The sequence below is a fragment of the Capra hircus genome, chromosome 1, assembly GCF_001704415.2.
Source record: "Capra hircus breed San Clemente chromosome 1, ASM170441v1, whole genome shotgun sequence".
Classification (NCBI taxonomy): Eukaryota; Metazoa; Chordata; class Mammalia; order Artiodactyla; family Bovidae; genus Capra; species Capra hircus.
The window spans coordinates 78,174,117-78,198,972 of NC_030808.1; the positions used below are offsets into that span (position 1 = coordinate 78,174,117).

General features: G+C 40.1%; 1 protein-coding gene across 7 annotated transcripts in view; it reads right to left on the reverse strand.

Annotated features, from left to right (window-relative positions):
* The window catches only part of LPP (LIM domain containing preferred translocation partner in lipoma), a 739,124-nt gene that overhangs the window by 11,538 nt on the left and 702,730 nt on the right, over positions 1-24,856 (reverse strand). For all 7 annotated transcript variants that reach the window (XM_018046708.1, XM_018046713.1, XM_018046723.1 and 4 more), the window contains one exon: positions 545-723. In XM_018046708.1, the coding sequence (XP_017902197.1) occupies positions 545-723 (179 nt within the window). The remainder of the gene's footprint in view (positions 1-544; positions 724-24,856) is intronic.

Genomic DNA, 24,856 nt, shown 5'->3' on the forward strand with positions numbered 1-24,856 from the left:
AAATATGCAAGAAGCTTGCTTTAGCAAGAGGGGCTGAATTGTTCTCTGAACAATTCAAATGTCTTCCCCTATAACTTCCTATGTGCAGAGTGGAAAAGACATGGCTCTAGAGAGAACCCTAGGCTGTCTTGGATGGGAAACTGGTCTGGTCTAATGAACAAACTGAAGAGCTCAGAGAAAACTGGGCAATTTGTCCACTGGCAACAGCTTGTTCACGTTTAGGCCAGGGAGAGCTATCCTGTGATCCTGCCTTTTTCCAGTAATATGTTCTGTGGCTGACTCAACTTTCTCACAATTAAGGTGACACAAACATGTGATGGATAAGCCCAAGGGAAGCTTTGAAGCAGAGGCCGTGCTGGAGGACCACACGGATTACTCGATATCACTTTCTGCATTGGAGAAGGGAATAAATAACTTCTTTCTAAGGTCCCACCAAATCCTGAGATTCTATAGCTTGGAGAGAGAAGATTAGCCTAGATGCCAGGCAGTAAGATCAGACCCCAAGAGGACCATCAGGTGGCAGAAGGGAGAGTAGATCGCCTACTTGTGGAAGTCCTCAATGCAGTGGATGAGGCCACCAGCGTCCACGGTGAATGGGATCCCATCCAGGCTGCGGTGGCACATCACACAGGTAAAGCAGTGAGGATGATAAGCCTTCCCTGTGGCTCGGAGAATCCGCTCCATGATGGGCTTGGAGCAAACGCTGCATTGCTCCAGGGTATTCTAGGGAGGAAAAGAAAAAATGCCAATGTTAGGATGGGATGTAAGGAGCTCCACTTACATAGTAACTTATAGCATGACAATCAGTGTTCCAGAACATGCGGGCTCATGTGCTTTCACATAGTATTTGGAGAAAGGCAGAGTGTTTATTACAGAGGGAGAATGAAACAGACGGATCGAGTGGCTCTTCTAAGGCCATGCAGATGTGTTTTGTGTTTTAGTCACTGAAGTCTGTCCGACTCATTAAGATCCTATGGACTGTAGCTCTCCAAGTTCCTCTGTCCATGGGATTTCCCAGGCAAGAACACTGGTGTGGGGTGCCACACCCTCCTCCATGGGATCTTCCTGGCTTGAGGATCGAACTGTGTCTCCTGCACTGGTAGGATTCTATACCACTGAGCCACAAGGGAAGCCCTCTGGCTTTGTACAGCAACTCAATTTTGCTGTAGTGGCAGGAAGGCAGCCACAGACAATGTGTAAGTAAATGATCATGACTGTGTTCTAATATAAAGCTTTATTTACAAAAGCAAGCTGGATTTGGCCATGGCTATAGTTGAGCTTCCTAAGTGGCACTGGTGGTAAAGAACCAGACTGCCAATGAAGGAAACCTAAGAGGCGCAAGTTCAGTCCTTGGATTGGGAAGATCCCCTGGAGGAGGGCATGGCAACCCACTCCAGTATGCTCACCTGGAGAATCCCATGGACAGAGGAGCCTGGCAGGCTGCAGTCCATAGGGTTGCAAACAGTCAGACACGACTGAAGTGACTTAGCACATAGCTGGCTGACCTCTGAACTACACAGTCTGGGTTCTCCACTGGAAGAATACTTCTCTATTACTTCTAAGACTGGATTAATCATCAAAATCTTACCAGGATCACTCAGAACCTTAACGTTTTAGAGTGGTCTCTCTGATGACCCAGACTTGCAGAGAGCATGCTGGTTATAGAACCCAATGAAAGATCAGTAAAATCAATGATGTTTTGATCATTTAAACCCTTGATTCAAACACCATCTCCACATTTAGTGTTGGGAACTCTTGATGGAAATATTGAACCTAGAAGGTTTTGAGTCTAGAGGGTTTGTTGAACCTAGAGGGTTTCACTTTTGAGAAATGAAATAAGAAAGTCAAATTTATTTGGCTTTAAAAATATATTCAGCTTTAAAAATAAATCCTCCTACCCTTTTAAAATTGATATGATTTATTGAGTCAAGACTCAGAAAGACTGATAAAAGACTTTCCATCCTTGCCTAGAATTGTATGCTGTCTTACCAGACAACAGAGTTTCACATGTAATATGCAATATTCTAACTGAGATGTTTGGACTGACTCCATGAGTTTATAAGCTAGAATAAACCTGGGACAGGGATCTGATTAGAAAACTGCAAAACTGGAAGGGATTTGGAAATGGAGAAGAAATATTTCCCTCTTACCACTGGAAATTTTTAATGGGCATGAGGCAAGCCATGTCTGTTGGTAGATAGATAACCAGTGTGCTGGTAACAACCAGAGGAACGGTGCCTGAGCGGCTTCTTGTTTCCATCTCTTCTCCTGTAACACTTGCCCATCCTCATACTGACTTTCAGTTTCCTTTCTAAAATACAGGTGTGATTAAGTAGCTTTCCTGCCAGAAAAACTTCTATGGCTCCTCATTGTGAAAAGAGCTAGTTCCTCACTTGACATGCAATCTCCTGTTTTAGGCTCAGATTTCCCTAATGTTTCAGACTGCTACTCTTGCGCAAACCAACGAGGAACTTCCATACTTCTGTGCGTTGTCATGCCTAGAAGGAATCACAGTTTGCTGTTTTGACCTCTCAAGGTACGGACCAGAAGCCATCTTCCCAGGCAAGCCTTCTTCAGTAACTTCAGTTGGAATAAACTGGTTTTTTTTTTTTTCTCTCCCTTTCCTAAGCACTTAATTCATGTTGCCTATAGCACTTACAATATTCACTGCATTACAATTATTTGCACATATGGGTATTTCCTATACTATACTGTGATTCTGGCAGGGATTATGTCTTAAGAATGTTTCTTTGTCCCATGCTTTTCCCCTGGTGGCTCAGATGGTAAAAAAAAATCTGCCTGCAATGCAGGAGACCCAGGTTCAATCCCTGGGTTGGGAAGATCCCCTGGAGAAGGAAATGGCAACCCACTCCAGTATTTTTGCCTGGAGAATTCCATGGACAGAGAAGCCTGGTGGGCTACAGTCTATGGGATCGCAAAGAGTCAGGCATGACTGAGAGACTAACACTTTCACTTTTTTATCCAGCATACTACCTGGAATAAAAAGAATCCTAGGAGGAACATATGCAAAAAGAATGAAGGAAGGAATATTGTTTACATCCCACTCTGGCATCACAGTGCTGGCCTGAGTCCCCTATCTCTGGAATCCAGAGGACAGCAAATCCACCTCCATTCTCTCCTCCAAGCTGTGGTTGCTGCAGATTCTGAAATTGCTTAGTATGCCTCTGGTCACAGTCTAAACTCATGGAAACTATTAACCTATTTTCCCCCCATTTTGAAGTGGTAAAATTAAAATAGCAGAAGAACATAAGATGAGAGTCTGGAGATGATGATGGTCTGGACAATGAAGGCCCTGGTTCTTTTCTACCCTGGTGATCTGAGTTAATGTGGCTGGAAACTGTCTTCCCAGGGTTTGTGTTTTGCTCTTCTGTGGGTTTTAACTTTTTCTTTTTTAAAGCCAACCCTGTAATGGAGTTGAACAAACCAGAAAATGCTTGACCAGAAAACGTTTTTGTTTGCATTGAGGCTTGGCTGCAAGATTTAGCCCATTTACTCAAAACCAGCAGCAACATATAAAGTTGAGTCAGTTTCTAAGGAAAGACTTTATGGCCCAAGTTTAAAGGGCAGGTAATCGGAACATTTCTGCTACAAAAGAAAGTGTAAAATATTCCTAAAGTGAGACTGCAGTAAAATGCCCCTAAATCAGAAAATAAAACTCCAAGAATGTATCTGACTAGAAGCTTGGATGAGTGAATGGTTGAGGACATATGAATCTTCTTGAGCCAGTTCCCTTTACTGTATTCATCTCTCAGTCTCCAACTGGTCCATTAGGACTCTTAGAGAAAGGATAGACTGTATAAAAGTCTGGGAGGAGGACTCTAGGAGTTCCTCTAGTCCAGGCCTCTGATTTCACAGGTGAGAAAACAGGCCCGGAAGACTGACACGGCTGGAACCTGAGTCATGGAAATGATCAGGAGTAGAGGATGGGCTGGTACCTGGTTCTTGACTCCCAATAATTCAGGTAGGGATCTGATTAGTTAATTCTGTAGTCACAGAGAAACAAAGTGCTGGATGAAGAAGATGAATTGTCCCTCTGGATTTGTCAACACCTACTGTATGAACTTAGGTAGATGATTTTTCCTCCCTAGACCTTGGTTTTCTCATCTGCAAAACAGTGACTAATTTCAGCTCTGCAGTTTTATTAGTCTGTGATATATCAGTATAGTCATTCAGTCATGTCTGATTCTTGGCAACTCCATGGACTGTAGCCCACCAGGCTCCTCTGTCCATGGTGATTGTCCAGGCAAGAATACTGGAATGGGTTGCCATGCCCTCCTCCAGGGGATCATTCCAACCCAGAAATCAAATCCAGATCTCTCTCATTGCAGGAAGATTCTTTACCATCTGGGCCACCAGAGATGCCCTGATATATCAGTATTAACCAACACAGGCATCGGTCAATATTTCCATTACTAGAGATATACTAACAACAACTGAATGACCCTTCCTCCGAGGCTTGAAACAAGGGTTCGTGTGTCAGAAACCTGGACTCTCTAACCTTTACTTTACCTACCACTTGGAATTCCAGAAGTTACTAAAGGTAGAATCTTAAGCATGACAGATCTTTGTGTCTTCTTATAGAAGGTTATTTTAAAGTCAGACTAAAAGATACACATTTTATCAGTTCAGTTCAGTTCAGTCGCTTAGTTCTGTCCGACTCTTTGTGACCTCATGAATCGCAGCATGCCAGGCCTCCCTGTCCATCACCATCTCCCGGAGATCACTCAGACTCATGTCCATCGAGTTCGTATGTCATCCAGCCATCTCATCCTCGGTCGTCCCCTTCTCCTCCTGCCCCCAATCCCTCCCAGCATCAGAGTCTTTTCCAATGAGTCAACTCTTTGCATGAGGTGGACAAAGTACTGGAGCTTCAGCCTATGCATCATTCCTTCCAAAGAAATCCCAGGGCTGATCTTCAGAATGGACTGGTTGGATCTCCTTGCAGTCCAAGGGACTCTCAAGAGTCTTCTCCAACACCACAGTTCAAAAGCATCAATTCTTCAGCACTCAGCCTTCTTCACAGTCCAACTCTCACATCCATACATGACCACAGGAAAAACCATAGCCTTGACTAGATGAACCTTAGTCAGCAAAGTAATGTCTCTGCTTTTGAATATGCTATCTAGGTTGGTCATAACTTTTCTTCCAAGGAGTAAGCGTCTTTTAATTTCATGGCTACAATCACCACCTGCAGTGATTTTGGAGGCCAAAAAAATAAAGTCTGGCACTGTTTCCACTGTTTCCCCATCTATTTCCCATGAAGTGATGGGACCGGACGCCATGATCTTCGTTTTCTGAATGTTGAGCTTTAAGCCAACTTTTTCGCTCTCCTCCTTCACTTTCATCAAGAGGCTTTTTAGTTCCTCTTCACTTTCTGCCATAAGGGTGGTGTCATCTGCATATCTGAGGTTATTGATATTTCTCCCGGCAATATTGATTCCAGCCTGTGTTTCTTCCAGCCCAGTGTTTCTCATGATGTACTCTGCATAGAAGTTAAATAAGCAGGGTGACAATATACAGCCTTGACGTACTCCTTTTCCTATTTGGAACCAGTCTGTTGTTCCATGTCCAGTTCTAACTATTGCTTCCTGACCTGCATTCAGATTTCTCAAGAGGCAGGTTAGGTGGTCTGGTATTCCCATCTCTTTCAGAATTTTCCACAGTTTATTGTGATCCACACAGTCAAAGGCTTTGGCATAGTCAAGAAAGCAGAAATAGATGTTTTTCTGGAACTCTCTTGCTTTTTCCATGATCCGGCAGATGTTGGCAATTTGATCTCTGGTTCCTCTGCCTTTTCTAAAACCAGCTTGAACATCAGGGAGTTCACGGTTCATGTATTGCTGAAGCCTGGCTTGGAGAATTTTGAGCATTACTTTACTAGCATATGAGATGAGTGCAACTGTGCGGTAGTTTGAGCATTCTTTGGCATTGCCTTTCTTTGGGATTGGAATGAAAATTGACCTTTTCCAGTCCTGTGGCCACTGCTGAGTTTTCCAAATTTGTTGACATATTGAGTGGAGCACTTTCACAGCATCACCTTTCAGGATTTGAAACAGCTCAACTGGAATTCCATCACCTCCACTAGCTTTGTTCATAGTGATGCTTTCTAAGGCCCACTTGACTTCACATTCCAAGATGTCTGGCTCTAGATTAGTGATCACATCATCATGATTATCTGGGTCGTGAAGATCTTTTTTGTACAGTTTTTCCGTGTATTCTTGCCACCTCTTCTTAGTATCTTCTGCTTCTGTTAGGTCCATACCATTTCTGTCCTTTATCAAGCCCATCTTTGCATGAAATATTCCCTTGGTATCTCTAATTTTCTTGAAGAGATCTCTAGTCTTTCCCATTCTGTTGTTTTCCTCTATTTCTTTGCATTGATTGCTGAAGAAAGCTTTCTTATCTCTTCTTGCTAGTCTTTGGAACTCTGCATTCAGATGCTTATATCTTTCCTTTTCTCCTTTGCTTTTCGCTTCTCTTCTTTTCACAGCTATTTGTAAGGCCTCCCCAGACAGCCATTTTGCTTTTTTGCATTTCTTTTCCATGGGGATGGTCTTGATCCCTGTCTCCGGTACAATGTCACGAACCTCATTCCATAGTTCATCACACATTTTATAGAAATATGAAAAATTTTTAAATTGGGTTAAAACGAAATGTTTGTTGGTCAGTCATGCCCACCTCTTTGTGATCTCATGGACTGTAGCCTGCCAGGCTCCTCTGTCCATAGAATTTTCCATGCAAGAATACTGGAGTGGGTAATCATTCTCTTATCAGGGGATCTTCCCAACCCCGGGATCAAACCTAGAGTCTCCTGCATTGCCAGCCAATTATCATCTGAACTGCTAGGGAGGCCCATAAAATGAAATGGTGAATAAATAAAATTGTATTTAATAAAAGAGAAAAAGAAATAACAAGTCTTCAAGCAAACAAGCAGAAGATGGGTGTCTCAGTATCTACTCAAATTGCATCTTGTCTGTGGAGTAGGGACACCAAGTTTGACAGCCTAAGGTCCTTAAAAATGAGTAGAGGGCTTCATGACCTGACTTTGGACCCATCTCTACTGCTCTTTCCCATAGGCCTCACCTGCTAGCTGCCACACTAAGCTCTCTGCCACATCTTTAGTAGCAGTGTTCTTTTAAAAGCCCAGACTACTCACAGTCTTCCTTGTTTAGAGAATACTTACCCATTCTCCAAAGTTAAGCTCCAGTGTTACCTCTTCTGCAAAACCTTTTTTAATCCTCCCTTTGTTATACTCCAAGAAGAAGAAGTCAGTTCTACTCCTATTGGATTGTATTATGCTTCTTCTATGACACTGAATATAACAATGTCCTTGATTTAAAGGTTTATGTCAACCTCCATGACCAGTGGCCACCCTGCTCTCCTGGTAGGGAGCCATAGTCATAGGTTGAGTTTCCTAGGAAACAGTTTCTGAAACAGAGATTTACACAAAAGAAGTTATTGAAGAGTGTCTTTGAGCTCATACCTGTGGGAGAGAACAGGCAGCCTCTGGAGAGAGGGAGGAATTGAACTATGATGCAGTTATAATAAAGGTTTCTGATAGTTTCATGGAGAACTCTGGAGTTAGGATAACTGTGCAAACTCGTCTTTCCCTGAAGCTAGGGGGTAGGACGTTTATACCCTTACATCTGCCATCCAATGGATACAGGCTGCTTGCAAGGAGGAAGAATGATGTTGGGATGAGGGTGTTCCCTTCACTTCAGGTTAAACAGGGGTTCTGGGCAGTGTCCATAACAGTAAACATCTTTGCCCAGGGCCTGCATGGTCCATGATACACATTAGGCAAGAGGGAACGAGGTGTAAAAGGAAGCTTCCCAGGTGGCTCAGTAGTAAAGAATTTGCCCGTCAATGCAGGAGACATGGGTCCGGCCCCTGACCTGAGAAGATCCCACATGCCTTGGAGCAACAAACCCATGAGCCACAACTAATGGGCCTGTGCTCTAGAGCCCACGCTATGAAACAAGAGAAGCTGCCACAATGAGAAGCCTGAGCATGACAGCTAGAGAGTAGCTCCAGGTCTCCCCAGCTAGAGAAAAGCCCGCACAGCAATGAAGACCAGCAGAGCCAAAAAATAAATCCTAGGCTTATTTGAAGATTTTTAAGGAATTTTTGAAAATATTTTAAGCAGTTACTCAAATGAAAGTATCATTAATGAGAGAAGATGTTAGAGTAGCAGAAAAAAAAAAGAAATTATTTAACTGCTAAAAGGCACAGCTTATAAACTTTTTTGAAGTGATGGCAATACAATTGTGATTAAAAGCAAAAAGTGAAAATAAAAATAAAACTGTCAACAAATACTGTACACAAAACTCCCAAATGCAACTGTTTTTAAATGAGAGAGACAATCTGGTTGTATCTTTTCTATCCTTGGATAATGTATAAATAACTTCTCTAATTCACAGGCATAAGAGCTGGAAGTATCATCTGAATATAAATGAAGGATACAGGTAACACAAGCATTGACTATTAGTTAAAATGATGAAGAAAAGAATATTTCTATAATTTATATATTCCTTAGGTGTATGTGTGTTCCCTGTTGCAGATTAAATCAAGAGACATAAGTATTTGAAGATTTGGAAGACTATAAAGTACTGCCATTTAGAAATGTTAAAATTTTCATTTCATAAAATTAAAATGTGATCTTATATTCAGTCTTTATTGTTTTTTTCTTTTTAGGTACTAAAGCAATACTGGAACAGAAAAGACTCTTGGAAAGAGAAGGGTGACATCTCATGTTCTAGATACAGTTTTGGTCTTGCTGAGCTAAGAATAAAAAGAAAGAAATGAGGAGAACTAGAAAATATGAGACTTTTAAAAGTCTTTAGAGATTATTGTGGTCCTGGAGTTTTCAACTCCTCTCACTTGTCCTCTCTTCCCCAATCCTTTGTTCAGGGAAGCAATTTATCAAGGAAGCACATCTGAAAGAGTCCAAAATCACTTCTGGATGGAGAGAGGAGAGGATGAAGCCTGTTGGGGGGGGTGGTACATGCAGTACAGATTAAAACCCATCCATCTGGTCCCAACTACCAGATTCAGAAGACTAAAGGGCAGCAAGGGAAAATAATGAGTGGAAGATATGTAATTAGAGGATAGGTCTAATTCTCCATCCAGTGGATAGCCCCACTGCTACATCACAGCATACCTATTCCATATTTCAGTTGACATACTCCACATTGCAAATGAAAGGCAGGTGACCCGCAAGCTACATGCGTATAAAACAGAGAGGAAACACGTTGAGATCTTAAGACAGTTCGTCTACTGTCAATTTCATTGGCTCCCACAGGGTAAGCCAGAAAACTCATTGCTGGATCCCTAGCATCTACAACAGTATCATTGCCTAAAACTGATGCTCCATAAACATTAGTTTCATCATGAATAACCAAACTCTCAATACTTGACATAAAATGAAATACAATCTAATCATGCAAAACAACTCTTTAGTCCAAAGCTTCTGAACTGGCAGGCTAATACACAGTGCCTCTAATGGGGCCCAGGTGTCCCATGTTTGGAAGGGTCAGAAGGGGCCAGAGGTTCTATAGTCCCTGAACGGTAGTTACCTTGGGCCAGGAGAAGCCTCATCTACTCACTCCAGTGTGCTCAATGAAGGCCATCACGTTTCACATGAATCATGATGTAAAAAAGACTGGAAAGCATTGCCTAAGTGTAGGTATTCCCAACAGAATAGCAATGTGGTACAGTAAGACGAGAACATGGCTATGACTCAGCAAGCTTCACTGAAATGCCACTGACATTATTTACATTCAAATAATTGTATTACCTACCTTAATTTGGGAATAAAGACTTATTCTTGATTCTGGTAATCAAGGCTTCCCAAATAATGACAGTACTTTTCGGTTTCCTTCACAGATGAAGACATCATATTATCTCGTTAGTTTTTCAAATAAGCCCACAGTATATAACCATCGAACAGCTCTGCCTCCCAGGAAGGCATGCATTACCCATCAAAAGTTCTCTTGCATTTTCCAAGTGTCCTTCACCTATACCTGTATCTTAACCTAAATCTCTATTGTGTTTATATCGAATGTGTGTTTCAAAAAGACTGAAAATAACAACAGCTACCCTATGACTGTGATTTTTCAATTAGAATAAAAATTCCTACTCGATAGATGAGAATTCTAATTTTTTCAAAACAGGAAAAATTTTGAGTCAATTTAGCAGACGGCATCAATACCTCAAGATGTATTTTCTTTTGATGTCATTACCTCCACACACAAAATGACAGCTATGAAACATGTCACTGAAAACTCAGTTTAAGAACTTCAGCATTCTTATTTTTGTCATTTTGGTTCATCTTTTTGAGCATAACTCTTTGCATCCCATGCCTACATAACATGCACTTTCTTATAAATCCCTTTTAAAGAAACTTTTCACGTTTTTCTGATGAGCAGAGTTGTCTGTCCCCTTAATTTAGCATTACAGAAAGCCTCAAGAGTAGGACAAAACATTCAACATCCTTGCAGGTACAGTTGAAGAGAGAACAGACAAAGAGACCATCCCTACCCTCGGAAGCTCCCACTGTGGGGGGCGAGGGAGACACTTCTATAAATAGCTGACTGGAGGTAAAGGGCACAACAAATTGCTATTACCAAGGAATGAGTAATATGTGATGGGAGCACAGAAGAGAGTAATTGCTTATGAATGGTGAGGGAGCAGGCAACGGGTGGTGACCTATGGTTCTGGAAATCTATTGTGGGCGGGACTTGAGTAGCTCTTGGAAAAAAAACACATCGTAACAGTTTTTGGAACTAATGTTGTGCTAAAACAAAAGTCTTCATTATGTAAGTTCCAGATATGCCTACTCTGAGACAAAACTCATTCCACAAGAAGAGTATTGTAACAAAATGAGCACATTGGACAGCACTGGTCAAGGGAACTTGACATTGCTAGAGATGAGTGTCTATGTGTTAACTAACGCAAACCAAACATGTGACTACTAACAGCATTTAGAGGAAACAATTTTTATAAGATTTTCTGTTTTTATTTGGACTAAATAAATTGAATTTAAAACTAAGAAACGTGTCTTAAAACCACAAGGGAAAAAGCCAACAGAAAGAACAAAAACAGACAATTAGATCATTTTATTCAATTTTACCATAAGCCACAAATCACATTCCTCACAAATAAATGCCCTGGTGTTTATTCTGAAGCACTGGGGTTAGGATTACAATCTGAGCTTTAGTGAATTGAAAAAAGACACTCCATTAAAGGGCATTTAGCTTGTCTCTACCTTCAGGCCCAGAGAGGTACTATTTTACCTTAAAAAGTATAGCCTTTATGGAACAAGGTTCTTTCAAAACAAAAACACTTATCTTGAACGTTTCCTAACCCTTGAGAAATAAGATGGGGGAGCTGGGACTCATGAGCATCTTAGACGTTTATGCCAGGAGCATAATTAAAAGATCACAGAACTCCATTGAGAGTATTGTGGGAGGAGGAAAGAGTGGAATTCCTTTCCTTCTAAGCTAAGTCAGATAGATGATAGAATTGTCTTTACAACATCATCAAGGTACAATCTGTTGGGACTTGTTAACTCTGGAATCAGAGAAGAGTCTGCTATATGGGGTAAGAGAATTATTCGTAGGTTCAAGAAACCTGCATTTCTTGAATTTTCTACGCAATTTTCTTGACCACTCTGGCCTTCTGTTTCCTCATCTGCTATACAAGAATGAAAACATTTACACTATAGTTCTGTAAGAACTAAATGAGGTCATATATATGAAAATAAGACACAGAGCCTGGTTGTATAATAAATGCTAGTTTTGTTTAATTCTTATCAATTTTAGGGGACTAGAATGTACATTTAATTAATTTGACCTTTGATCATTTAATTAAACTATTATAAGTACTACATTTATAATTTTTGCATCACCATCAATCTCATATTTTATATCTTTACTAAAACAAATGGATTATCGAAGGAATTCTGTGTATGATACTCTAGGACAACTGGATAACATAATAATATAAAATGGGCTCTTGGATTTCTAAGATTCCTTGCTACGTCCACGAGAATTTTGTGGAAGAGCTATTTTCACTTTTAGGTACAATTTTTATATCCCAAACCCGGAAATACCTTAGTTCTTCATAAAAGTAATTTGTATCATTTTATACTCTCAAAATAAAAACTGACATCTTGCTTTGGTAGAGTTTTTAATGTTTAGTAACTACACAACCAGGGCCTCATTTGATCTCTGCAATAATCTATCAGAGTCAGTAGAATGGTAGAATTATTTTCCCTGTTATATATCACATGACTATAAACGTGGTCAGATTTGAACTTCTATCTTTAAAGTCCAAAGACAAAGTTGTTTATTCTGCTACTTTACCCTGTCCTCCAATTAATAGATTTTTCCTATATCTTGTTATTAATATGTAGTTCCATATAAAGGCAATTACATTGAATGCAAATATCAGTCTTTAGCAAACTGATATGCTATAGCCTTTCACAAATACAGTTTGATTGAGCCTGAAAAATTTATTAAAATCATCTTGTCCAACTTGCTCCCCTTATTTACTAGGGCACTGCATCCAGGGAAGTTGGTTGCCTAATGAAAACTAGTTAAAGAGCTAAGGTCAGGACCCAATTGCCTTGGTTTCTATACAGTATTCTTTCCAAACCCCACAATAGGTGAATTTTGGAGCACCAAACCCTCTTTTTGGTATTCTGGCCCTTGTTAACAATAAGAATATGCAACTCTTGCTGATTAGTTATTGATGATTATTTACATTACCAATGGAAAATCATTAGGTTGAGTCTATTGCAACTGTCAAAACAAGATTGGAGAACAAAACATTCTCCAGACAATAACTCAGAGGAGCTAATCCTAAACTCAGCAACATGGCATGATGTCTTGCCTACGCATGCATGCTCAGTTGGGTCCAGCTCTTTGTGACCCCATGGGCTGTAGCCTGCCAGGCTTCCCTGTCCATGGGATTTTTCCAGGCAAAAATACAGGAGTGAGTTGCTATTTCCTCCTCCAGGGAATCTTCCTAACCCAGGGATTGAACCTGTGTCTCTGTGTCTCCTGTGCTGGCAGGCGGATTCTTTATCACTGAGCCACCTGGGGAGACACAGCGTCTTAGGTCTAGCTTTTATAAAGCCTGGCATTTGCAACTTGTAAACAGAGGTTATTAATAGACACTTAGACCAGTTTTACTGAGGCAGATGCTTCCCAGAATAGCTAGAATTTCATTGTAGCTTGGACAAAATTCCATAATTTGAGTATCAATTTTCTCATCTATAGAATGAGATATAATTACTTGTCCTGTCTACCTCTCAGAATTGTGATAAATAAGTGAGATAAGAAATGTAAGATGCACTTTAAAGAATGTAAACAGATGTAAAAATATTGTTATAAAGTTCTTTTCTCTGGGCAAAATTACTATTCCACAGGAGGATAGACTCTAATTATTAGTTCTTTTTAGTCAGCTGAGAGGCTAATATATATTACTCTTATTATTGAAGAGAAGAAAATATGATCTGCATACACAGACATCCACAATCCTATGCATACTGGTACACTGAGTTTGAGAAAATGCAATATGTTTTTTCCTCTCATTCTTGTTTTTTTTCAACAAATATTTTTATTACTATATTTTAATATACCTGGAACACCTAATAAGCGATGGACCAATTATCTGGTATTTAGGGTATACAAAGAAACTTCATGGAACATGTGTCTTATCACAGATATACCTGTTAGGGACCCCAACAAAGCCCTTGATACTTGTGCCTGTGAGGTACCCACTTAACCATTCTGAATCCTGCTGCTGTTGCTATTGCTGCGTCGCTTCAGTCATGTCCAGCTCTGTGTGACCCCATAGATGGCAGCCCACAGGCTCCCCTGTCCTTGGGATTCTCCTGGCAAGAGTACTGGAGTGGGGTGCCATTGCCTTCTCCAATGCATGAAAGTGAAAAGTGAAAGTGAAGTCGCTGTCGTGTCCGACTCTTAGCGACCCCATGGACTGCAGCCTGCCAGGCTCCTCCGTCCATGGTATTTTCCAGGCAAGAGGACTGGAGTAGGGTGCCATTGCCTTCTCCATTATCAATCCTATGATCTTCAATTTAGAGTAGACAGGAGGCCCTGAAGGGGAAATAGCTATCTTTGGGTCCCAATGCTAAGGCCAGCATTATTTGAAACTGGAATTGTTAAAAAGATGTTCATGGAAACCCTGCATAGTACAGTAAAAAAGAGAAAAGACCCAAAGCCAAGGGTGTGCTCTAGTCCCACAAAGCTGAGCCACTGGCAGGACGCATGTGCAAAGCATTTGTTTCTCTGGGCCTAAACTCCTTCACCCATACAATAAGAGAAGGTGAAAGTCACTCAGCCACATCTGACTCTTTGCATCCCACAGACTGTAGCCTGCCAGACTCCTCTGTCCATGGGATTCTCCCGGCAATAGTACTGGAGTGGGTAGCAACTCCCTTCCCCAGGGGATCTTCCTGACCCAGAGATGGAAAACAGGTCTCCTGAACTTGCAGGAGGATTCATCACTGTCTGAGCCACCAGGGAAGCCCCATAAAATAAGAAACTTAAGTTAATAGAATTCTTGGTCCCTTGAAATTATGTGATTGTTTAGAGGGCTGAGCAAAAGTTTTAATAAGGCAGGGCTCCTTGTCTTGTCCACTGTTTCATTCCCAGTTCACTGAAAAATGACTGGCACATAGAAGAAACATAAATATTTTATTAAATCAATAAATTAGTGATTGGGAATGAATATTCCAGAGTCATCCAATAACACTTATTCTCATAGCCAGACTTGAAATTCTACCATGATCCTCAGATGGCCTTCCATCACCACCGTATATAAGCAGCCCCCTTTCCAAAGCCAGACTCTAGTTCACGATCCTGCTACTTTCTTCATACTCCTTATTTCTACCTGGTATCACCTCCTGCATTCAGTTGCTGACATAGTGCTTATCTCCCCACCAGTCTGTTTGATACACAGCTGCATTCACAGCCTTTGGAGCAGTGCTTAACACATAACAGACACTTAAGTATTTGTTGAATGAAAAAAAGTAACTGACATTCAACTACCTAGCATCTAAGGTCTCTTCCAACTCTTGAGTTCCTTGGTTCTATCTCAGCAAGAGCATATCACTCAGAAAAACCAGTGCTACAAATTTCTCCAAGAATATAAATGATCTGAAGTTAATTACACAATATGGTAGGTAGGACAACACTCTTTTTACTATAGTATCTGTCTTCCATGGTAACTGACCCATCCAGGGGTAAACTAAAACTAGGTTTTCAGTGATGATGTTTTTAGCTCAAAGTATACACAGCCATGACTCCCGCCTGTGCATTTCAGATCAGAATTAAATCCATTGTGAATCATCCATTAGAATCAAGAACTGCAAGCAGAGACTAGAAATGTTCCCAATACCATTCTGCTCACGTGTCAGCTCCCTCCAGAGCTGCCTAAAACTCAGCTCTGCCAAGATGTTTATTTTCTACCTGGCTTCATGAATTGCAATTACTTCCTAAATTATAACAAGCCACAAGTGGTCGGAGCCAAACAAGCAGGGTCACAGAAGGTTTCTCCTTGTACTTCTGGGGATGACAGAAAAACTTGTTTGAACCCAAATTGCTCCTCTTTCAAAAGAAAGAAAACTTTAAGCCTTTAACTCTTGGGAGTGGCAAAGGGAACAGCCAGAGGGCCATGAGCTAACTTCATTTCTCTAGAGATCTGTTGAATAGATTTGGCAATGATTTGGCTTCTGTTGAAAACAAGCCCTTCTAATTGTACCTCTGCCAGTGGAAGACAAAAGACAGCACGGAAGCTTAGAAAGGCCATGATGACATGCCAAGATCATGACTGTGAACGTGCAGTGTCCCTCTGAGTAGAGCACTGTGGATGCGTGTGTCTCTTACACTGGGCTCTGGCACCCGTGGACAAGAATGTGACCTGAAGAGTACAAAGGGGAGCCGGTGAAGTGATGTGCTTCCCTTCAACTGGATCTTGGCTGAAATATTTTCTGACAGTAGAAATAATTCCACATTTTGGTTCCTCTTTCCACCCCCACTGTGCCAAAAGTGGTTTACATTAAGTAGGCAAGGGTGGCAGAAATAATGAGTACAGGGTTTTCCATTGTGTACGGTGAAAGACAAAAAGGACAGAGAATACAGATGTTTTTGCTGCTGCAAAACGGTGGTGGACTAACTCTTTCAGTGTCTCTGGAATGCAAATTTTTTCTTCACAGTTTAGCAGTCTTTTTTGGATTTCAGCACAGTGAACTAACACTTTCCTGGATTCCAAGACCTCCAGAGAACCAGATGGATGAGAGGAATTGGAGAAAAAAAGAACCCACGCTACTTGAAAAAGGTATGAATTTCTCACTCTGCATCTAGCCAAAAGCTCTGAAAATTAGAAGAGTGAAATCACTTTGAGTTTGTTCAAATGCATGCCATCCTAGAGCTGTTTGTGGTGGGAAAAAAAATCTAAAATGATTTGATGGTTTAGAGTCTGTGTTCAGTTTAATCTAGGAAGCAAACTTTAACAGAGATGATATGTTTACTATCAAAGGCAGGAAAGAATGTGGATGGAAGACATCACACAAGAGCATCATTCAATAAGCTTGTGCTCTAAAGCCAGTCACTGCTCCCCAGTGCCAAAATTTTTAATTCAACACTCAAGGATATTGTCTTTCCTCCCCTCTCCGGCAAGTACCCTACCATTCCCTCAACAGAGTCCTGATCCTGTCAATCCAAACTGTTTAACACTTCACATGTCTTGCTCTTGCATGCTTTTCCATCCATTGTTGCTTCTGCCTGTAACATTTCTTAGCAAATGTGACGGCTCACCTTTTAGGGCCCAGGGCATATGACTGTGCCCTGCTTTATTGATCATCTTCCCATACTTCTGTTCTTTAGCAGTATTGTTCACATTTTCATTATAGCAGGGGCTCTCTGTAGAGTGTGATCTGTTTATGTGCTATGGGAAATGCTATGACAAAGCATACCTTCCAAAGGTGAAGACATCAACACATATCACATCCCATATACTCTTCTTCTAACGTGGTCCTAACAGTTCATCAGGGGAACAAGGATGCCTGGGAGGACACTTGTAACTTCCTGGACAATGGAATGTGGTAGAAATGATGCTGTATGACACCCAGTGCTACTCATAAAATAAGACATGGTTTTCTTTTGAGACACATACTTTTGAAGCCCTAAGTTGTCTGAAGAGATTATACGTAGATAGAGGGAATGCCTGAAGAATCCCAGTTGTTCCAGAACAGCTATTCAAGTATTCCCAGGCTGGGTACCAGATATACAGGTGAGGAAGTTTGTGGAAGAACTCAAACCCAGGAATCTTGTGAGGGACTCCTAGCCAGAATCGCTTAGTTGAGAGGCTATCAAATGCTTGATCCACTAAACTGTAAGAGATAATAAATGATGATTGTTCTTTTTAGCAAGAAGTTTTGGAGTGGTTAGGTGTGTAGTCACAGTAACTGAAGCATAAGCACAGATCCCATATTTGATTATGAGTTCTTCAAATACAACAGTTAAAGCTGTGTTTCTAGTGTTAAAGTGGGTGAATGAAATATGGAAAAGACTGTTTATTGAATGAGTACTTGAATGAATTGAATATTAACTTTCAGACCATGGCCCCATAAATTAATGTCCTATAACTTTATGAGGCCTGTTAGGTTTATTCAGCGAGGGCATTCTAAGTAACAATAATGCTCAAATCATATGAAAGCAAAATAAACCCTCTTTCATATAGGGTATAATATGTTTTTCAAATTTGGCAAACTATTGTTATTCCCAGTGATAGCCTAAGAATAAATTGGTACAGGAATATATGTATAGAATTCTTTTTCTTCAAAAGCTGCTAGTACTATTCTTAACATCTCTATATTTGAAAAGACAGCAGCTTTCTCTTAGTGCTGGCATCAATAAAAGACAAATTATCTATTTAATTGTACTATCAAAAAAATTAAGGGACTAGAACTTCACATACAACATGGAGTAATATTAGAGTGAGAATGACCTTAGGGACCATCTGTCCCAGTCAATCTGATCCATCAATTCCCTCTGTAACATCCTCAGTCAATCAACCTTTGTCCAGCCCCTGGGATTGCTTGTGTCATGTCCGGTCACAGCAGACTGTCTTAGAAGGTGTCCATTCTACCAGGAGGTATGATTGTCAGAATATTCTTTACTATTTCAATTTAAATACCTGCTACCTCATTAATCCTACTTCTGTCCTCTTAGGACAAGTCTGTTGCCTTTTCTATGTAACAGCCCTAGAGTACTGAACAAGTTGTCCTTCCCCTTATTTTTCTCTTTATTGTGATAAACACCTGGATTCCTTCAACAGTTACTGATGATTTCTGTCATCTTACCTTCCTGACCACCCTCCTCTGCACAAGTTCCCTTCAATGTGTAGAGCTCAGGAATGGACACGCCACTGGGAACTACTGTCTCCCCTCTTCTGCACACTCCTTTTTATATAAGTGCTGCCAAAGAGTGCATTTACTTTGCTATGGTCCTATTTATTATTATTGATCTTGGGTCAAATTGTCTCCCTTATAAGTCTTTTTTTTTTTTTAACATCTGTCAAATTAAATGATTCTCATATGTACTTGCAGAGTCAATTTTTAAAGCCAAGAATAAGATTTGGCTTTTGTCCCTCTTATATTTTCTCTTGTTGGATTACGGATATTATTCTAGATAACAAAAAATTTTAATAGTATTAATGATCATGTTTTACATATTTTCTTCTCATGCTTTACTTCAAACCAGTAAGTTCAAGTTAGATAAATTTCAAGAGCTACAGTTTTGCTACTATTAAAAGATATTCGACAGCAAAATCAGTATACATGTTCTTATTACTACATCCCATCGAGCACCAAGTTCTATTACTTTTCCCACTAAATATTTAAATTCCATCCATTATTCTCTCTCTCTCTCTCTTTTTTTTTTTCACCTCATTATTCCATCATTTCTCATCTAGGTAACCACTAACTGGCCTCTCAGTCTCCCCATTTCTCTCTAGTCCAATCTACTACCATATTGATTTGTCTACAAAACAATAGCACAGACTCCTCCCTGAGTTGGAAAGCTCCCCTGGAGAAGGGAATGGCAATCCACTCCTGTATTCTTGCCAGGAGAATTCCACAGACAGAGGAGCCTGGAGAGCCTCAGTCCACCGGACTGCGAAGAGTCAGACACGATTGAGCAACTAACATTTCACATCGATAGCTTTAAAAACTAAAGATTCCCAGGCCACTCCCAGACCGATTTCATCATTATCTCTGGGGCCGAGGCTGAGGCATCCATAATTTTTAAAAAGTTCTATGACACTGCCAGATCTTTGTGATCTTTTCAAGATTGTCTGAAAAGTGCAAAAAAGAACTGACAATGCACCTAAACAAATCTATTGTGAGTATCCAGAGAAAAGTTTTGTTACGGATTTAGATCCCTTGTGAAGACTTCCTAGGAAACTGAGGTGGTCTCAGAGGAAACCCGAGAAAGGAAGGAGAAAGGAGATGGGAACTAACATCACAGCCCTAGACACATATTCCTTACTTGGCACTGGGCTAGCTCTTCTTGCGAATATTATCCCATTTAATTCTTAAAATAATAGTAGTAATAAAAAAGTATCACTATTTTAGAGAAGAAAAAACTGAAGTTTGTATTTTTAACCCATATGCACTCATAAACTGGCACACAGGAATTAAACATGGGTCTGCCTGACTCCTAGCTCCAAAACCTAGGGAGGATTAATAAACAAAAATATTGTATTGGTACAATACAATATTGTAAAGTTAAAAAAACTTAAAAAAGAAGAAACTGATATAACTCCTAAAAAATGATATCATAATAAAACTATTGTAAGATTCTATTTATTTTACATGATAGAATAAGTTAGACTTTTTTCTAAAAATAAGGTCCTATTTCTTGCCATGGCAAAAAAAAAATAATAATAAACAAAAGTATCTTAGGCAAAAGAGAATACTGCATGCTGTATGGACACATAAAATGATGAATTTGTATCTTCAAAGTGGTCTATTGGCTTTAATTAAAGATCGCACCTCTATGAGGAAATTCTAGGGTCAGGAAACAGAATACTAGTCCTGAAAGTGTCCCTAGCTTGTGGTGTGCCTTGATAGTTATTGTCCTAGAACTGCTCTTCCCATCTTTCTTTAGAAGTTCCCAATTTTAGCTAGGCACACAGCTGCTCAGAATAAAGAGTACATGTCTCAGCTTTCCGTGCAGGTAAGTTTGGCTGAAGACTTGAAGGTGGAATGGAAGTGTCCTCAGAGGGAAGCAGCCTAGCTTCAGTGCACTGAGATGCAGGAGCTCCCATCTGGGTCCCCCAGTAGAAGCCACGAGCTGAGTGTGGGCAAGGAGCCCATCAGGAGACCAGGTCCTCGCCCACCACTGTCCTGGGGCTCCTACTTCCCTCCACAGAGAGAGATGGACACTGTCTTCTCGCATCACTGCTTTCTGTCACTCCAGCTGAACCAAATCCTAACACAGTTGCTTTGCGATCCTGTTGTTATCCATGTTCTTTCTGCTTCAGTTTTCTTCTGTATGTAGAAAGAGGCTGGATGACACCTAAGGTCTATACCACTTTCTCTATGACTGAATGAGATGTTGTATAGAAAAGACTGTAAATTGAAATCAGGATCTCAAAGAGCCAGCGCTCTTCCATGTCCACTATAGCACTATTCACAATAGGTCATATATGGAAACAATCCATATATGACAAATGAATGGATAAGGAAAAAAGAAATGTATATATAAATGGAATAAATGTGGAAAAATACACACACACAGATACACTATACAATGGAACATTACGCAGGCTTAAAAAGAAGGAAATCCTTCTATTCACACCAATATGCATAAACTTGGAGGACATCATGCTAAGTGAAATTAACCAGTCATAGAAGGACCAATACTCATGAGTCCACTTACATAAAATATCTAAAATAGTCAAATCTCAGAAGCGGAGAATATAATAGTGGTTTCCAGGAGCAGGGAAGAGAGGGAAATGGGAAGTGGTTATTCAGAGTATGAAGTTTCGGTTATTCTAGTAGAGTGGTTTCTAGAGATCAGCTCTATAGCATAAATGCCTGTAGTTTAATGTGGTACTACTACTTTGAAATTTGTTAAGAAGGCAGATATAATATTAAATGTTCTTACCACAAAAAAAACAAAGCAAGGCAAGGCAAAAAAAAAATAAAAAAAAAAAACCCAAAAGGGACATGAGGCAACTGGGACTCGTTGGATGTATCTATTACTTTGATTGTGATGATGGTATCATGGGTATTTTCATAAGTCCAAACAACAAATTATACATGTTAAATATGTGCAGTTCTTTGTATATCAATTTTTCTTCAATAAAGCTAATTAAAGGAAATAAATAATCCAGTCCTAATGTTTCAAACAAATTCTTTCCTCTAGCAGCCTGACATCCTGACCTGCTAGTGACTGACTCTTCAAAATTTGTAAGAAGTCTCCATCATTATCAGTGGAAGCTATTGGAAGACAGGAATCCATCTGGTGCAGAATGCCAGGATACACAGTTAGCAAGCAAATGCCTATTGCTGAATATTCTAATGATATTCCAGTTTCAGCCCCACCTGGAAACTTATGAGACAAGACTTAAGGCTTTAATAGTACCCATAGTTCTAAACCTAGAATTTGTATCACTCCTCGATGGAGACATACATGAGACTTAGACAAGAGTATTCATCTCAAATGATTAACTGCAATCAATGCCCATGAACTCTCATGGAATGGAGAATAACATTTTATGATTTATGATCATAAATATTTATGATGTTTATCTTCAAAATCTCCCTATCAGGGCCATAACTAAGATGAAGGAAGTGAGGCATAGAGGGAGCAGGACTTAAGGAGGTGCTCATATTTAGGATCCTGAGAGTGTTCGAGAATCTCTTTCACTTTGCTCCCACAAGAGCCTCACTTCTCTTACCCTCTCCAGGCCCTGCTTCATGTCTTGTATGATTTTTGTGTTTTTTTTTTTTTTCCCTAAGAAATCCTACCTAATGTCTGTAACCCATTTTCAATCTGCATTTTTACATGACCCATTTCTTAGGCATTTGGTACGCCCCCATTTCCTTACGCGTTCTCTTGATTTCAAGGACAGATATTTGCCCGACAACTTGTTAGAGTTGAAGATAGAGTGTATAACACAGACAATGAAAAAAAAAAGTACATTCCTGCTCAGGGCATAATGATAAGCTATCCTCTTTCAGCACAGTACCAGTGAGGCTACCTACCTGTAAGTTTATGCCCAACAGACTTAGCAATATTTTCCAAAGCCTTGAACTGCAAAGGGTCACACTGAATACACTTCCATCATTCCAAAGCCTTCTATTCCACCTGTGTTTCTGATTTTATGGGAATCCTACCCAGTTATCATCTAAGATAAAAACTGGAGAGTCTTCTCAGATCTCACTGTCTCTCTCATTCCTTAGACTTCTAAGCAATCAGTCCATCCTGGTCCTCCTCTCCATCCCACTGCCTGCACATGATTCAGGTTCTCATCATTCCTGGCAGTCCAACTATAATATCATCCACCAAGGAGCTTTCTGACACCAGGTTTGCATTACTCCAGAAGTCTCGTATTCAAATACAAGACCCAGAAAGACACCATTGGTGAGTGACATGCTTTGAGTCTAAGAAATAAACTGAGTGCACTCTGGTAGATGCAGAATGCATGTCCCAGCCCCTGATGAAGATACTTCTAAGTTCTAGCTGATTGTTGCTTGACAGAAATTGGAAATTCTGATTTTTAGGAGAAGTAAGAAATCTAGATTTTTCTGTGACTTTTCCAAAATTTTAAAGTTTGAAATTGGGTAAAACTTGAAAAAAATCTTTTGTATGTCAAATAAAATGCATCTGCTGGAATGTGATGTGAAAGCAGCCAGCACGTGACCTCTGCCCTACTCAATTTGATCACCTGTGTTACCTGTCAGAATGGATTTGTAAAGCACAGACAACATCCCATCTCTGTCTTACCTAGAAACCACAAAAAGACTCCGCCCCTCCCCCCATGCCAACATGAGAAATACAACCTCTTGCAGCATCAGAAGAGCCTTTGCAACTCTGAATGGCTGGACACAGCCATTCTTCCTCTGTAATCTACATTCCAGCCAAATCAGATGCTTTGTCTTCTGAACATGCCCTATACATCCCCGTTGGTGTCTCTTTATATGGATTATCCTACTTTATCTCAATCTGGACAACATCAGACTCCAGCCAGATGTGCCCCTCTTCTCTGCAGCCTTCCCTGAGTCAGTCCTTCTCAGGCAGAACTGGCTGCCACCTCTTTCTTCATCCATAAAATATCTACAAGTGTACTCTTGTGGGATTTTTACACTGCACGCTGGTTTTGTGTATGCTGTTCTCTTTCACCCTATTTTGAACTTCTTGAGAAGGGACCAAGGCTTACCCATCTTTTGCATCTCCAGCACAGTGCCTGATACAAAACAACAGGGATACAATAAGAGTGATTTTGCTAATAAAAGCTCAAATGCAAAAAAAGTTTAAAGTTGATTTTGTTGAGGTTAACAATGTGAACCCACCTCTGGTTTAATAAAGACTAGAATTCATAGAGAAAATTTGGGTTTAGAAGACAAAAGGAATAGCCTGGAAGTGTGGGCAGCAATTGTAACCATTTTCCTTATCTGAGGCAAGCACAGTAATAAACACTTTGTAGCCATGTAGCATCTTTGTGGGATGAGCTCTCAACTCATGGCAGACGTGATCTTCACCTTGTGTTTGAATCAACTTGCCCCAAGGTCACTGAGTCAGTCTTTGACAAAAAAAACAAATGTGAGAGTTCTTGGTTCCCCTGTCACTACTCTGAATTCCACAGCACACTGTCTCCTTTAACAGTGTTCTTGTCAAGGATATGTGGCATATATACCCAGGGAAATCTATGAAGGAAACTGGCTCTAAGACCTGCTTAGATATGCTTCTCACTCACTCATGTCCATCAAGGAGAACAAATCACAAGCACTCCAAACAGTAACCCGAAAAGAGAACCATTTCAAAATTCTAGATAAATGATGTGTCTTTTGCAAGTGAAAATTTACTTTATAGTATGGATTTTGTTGTTTTCATTGTTAATTCACTAATCCTCTCTCAAACTTATTGAAAGCTTTAATCTCTCTCAAGCTTTTTACCATCCTCCCCCACATTTTCTAGTGACATGACAATGATTTCTAGATTCTGGGCTGTCTAAACATGAACAGGACCATCAGGAGACCTTAGCCATAAGGACATCTTATCTCTGCAATGCACACAGAGTGTGGTCACTTACATTTAATCAGAATGGTCCCGGTCCTCCATTGGAAAACGGCATGCTTAAGGCCTTTAAGATATGATTTTCTGGATCTAATCACAGTTTGGTAAGATGTAAGGCAATTATTAAATGGTCTTAGACTCTGTGAGCATGCATAGGAAATTTATACTTCATTTTGGAAGTTCCAAAGTTAGAGATGAAAACTTTGGGCTTTAATTTTGATATTATAATGAGAAGCAGCAGAAATGACAACTCCAAAGTAATTGCATTACCACCTTTATTGGGTTCATGCCTCAGGCGCCATGAATTTTATATGTATTATCTAAGAACCTCAAAACAACCTTGAAAAATAGAGACTATTATTCCCAATTTACAGATAAAAATACCAAAACTTAAAGAGGTTAAGTGATTTTCCAAAGTTGTTCAACTGGAACATAGCTGGGCTGAGATCAGAAAATTAGCCTTTCTGACTCTGCAAGTCCATGTTCTTTCTCGTCTGATA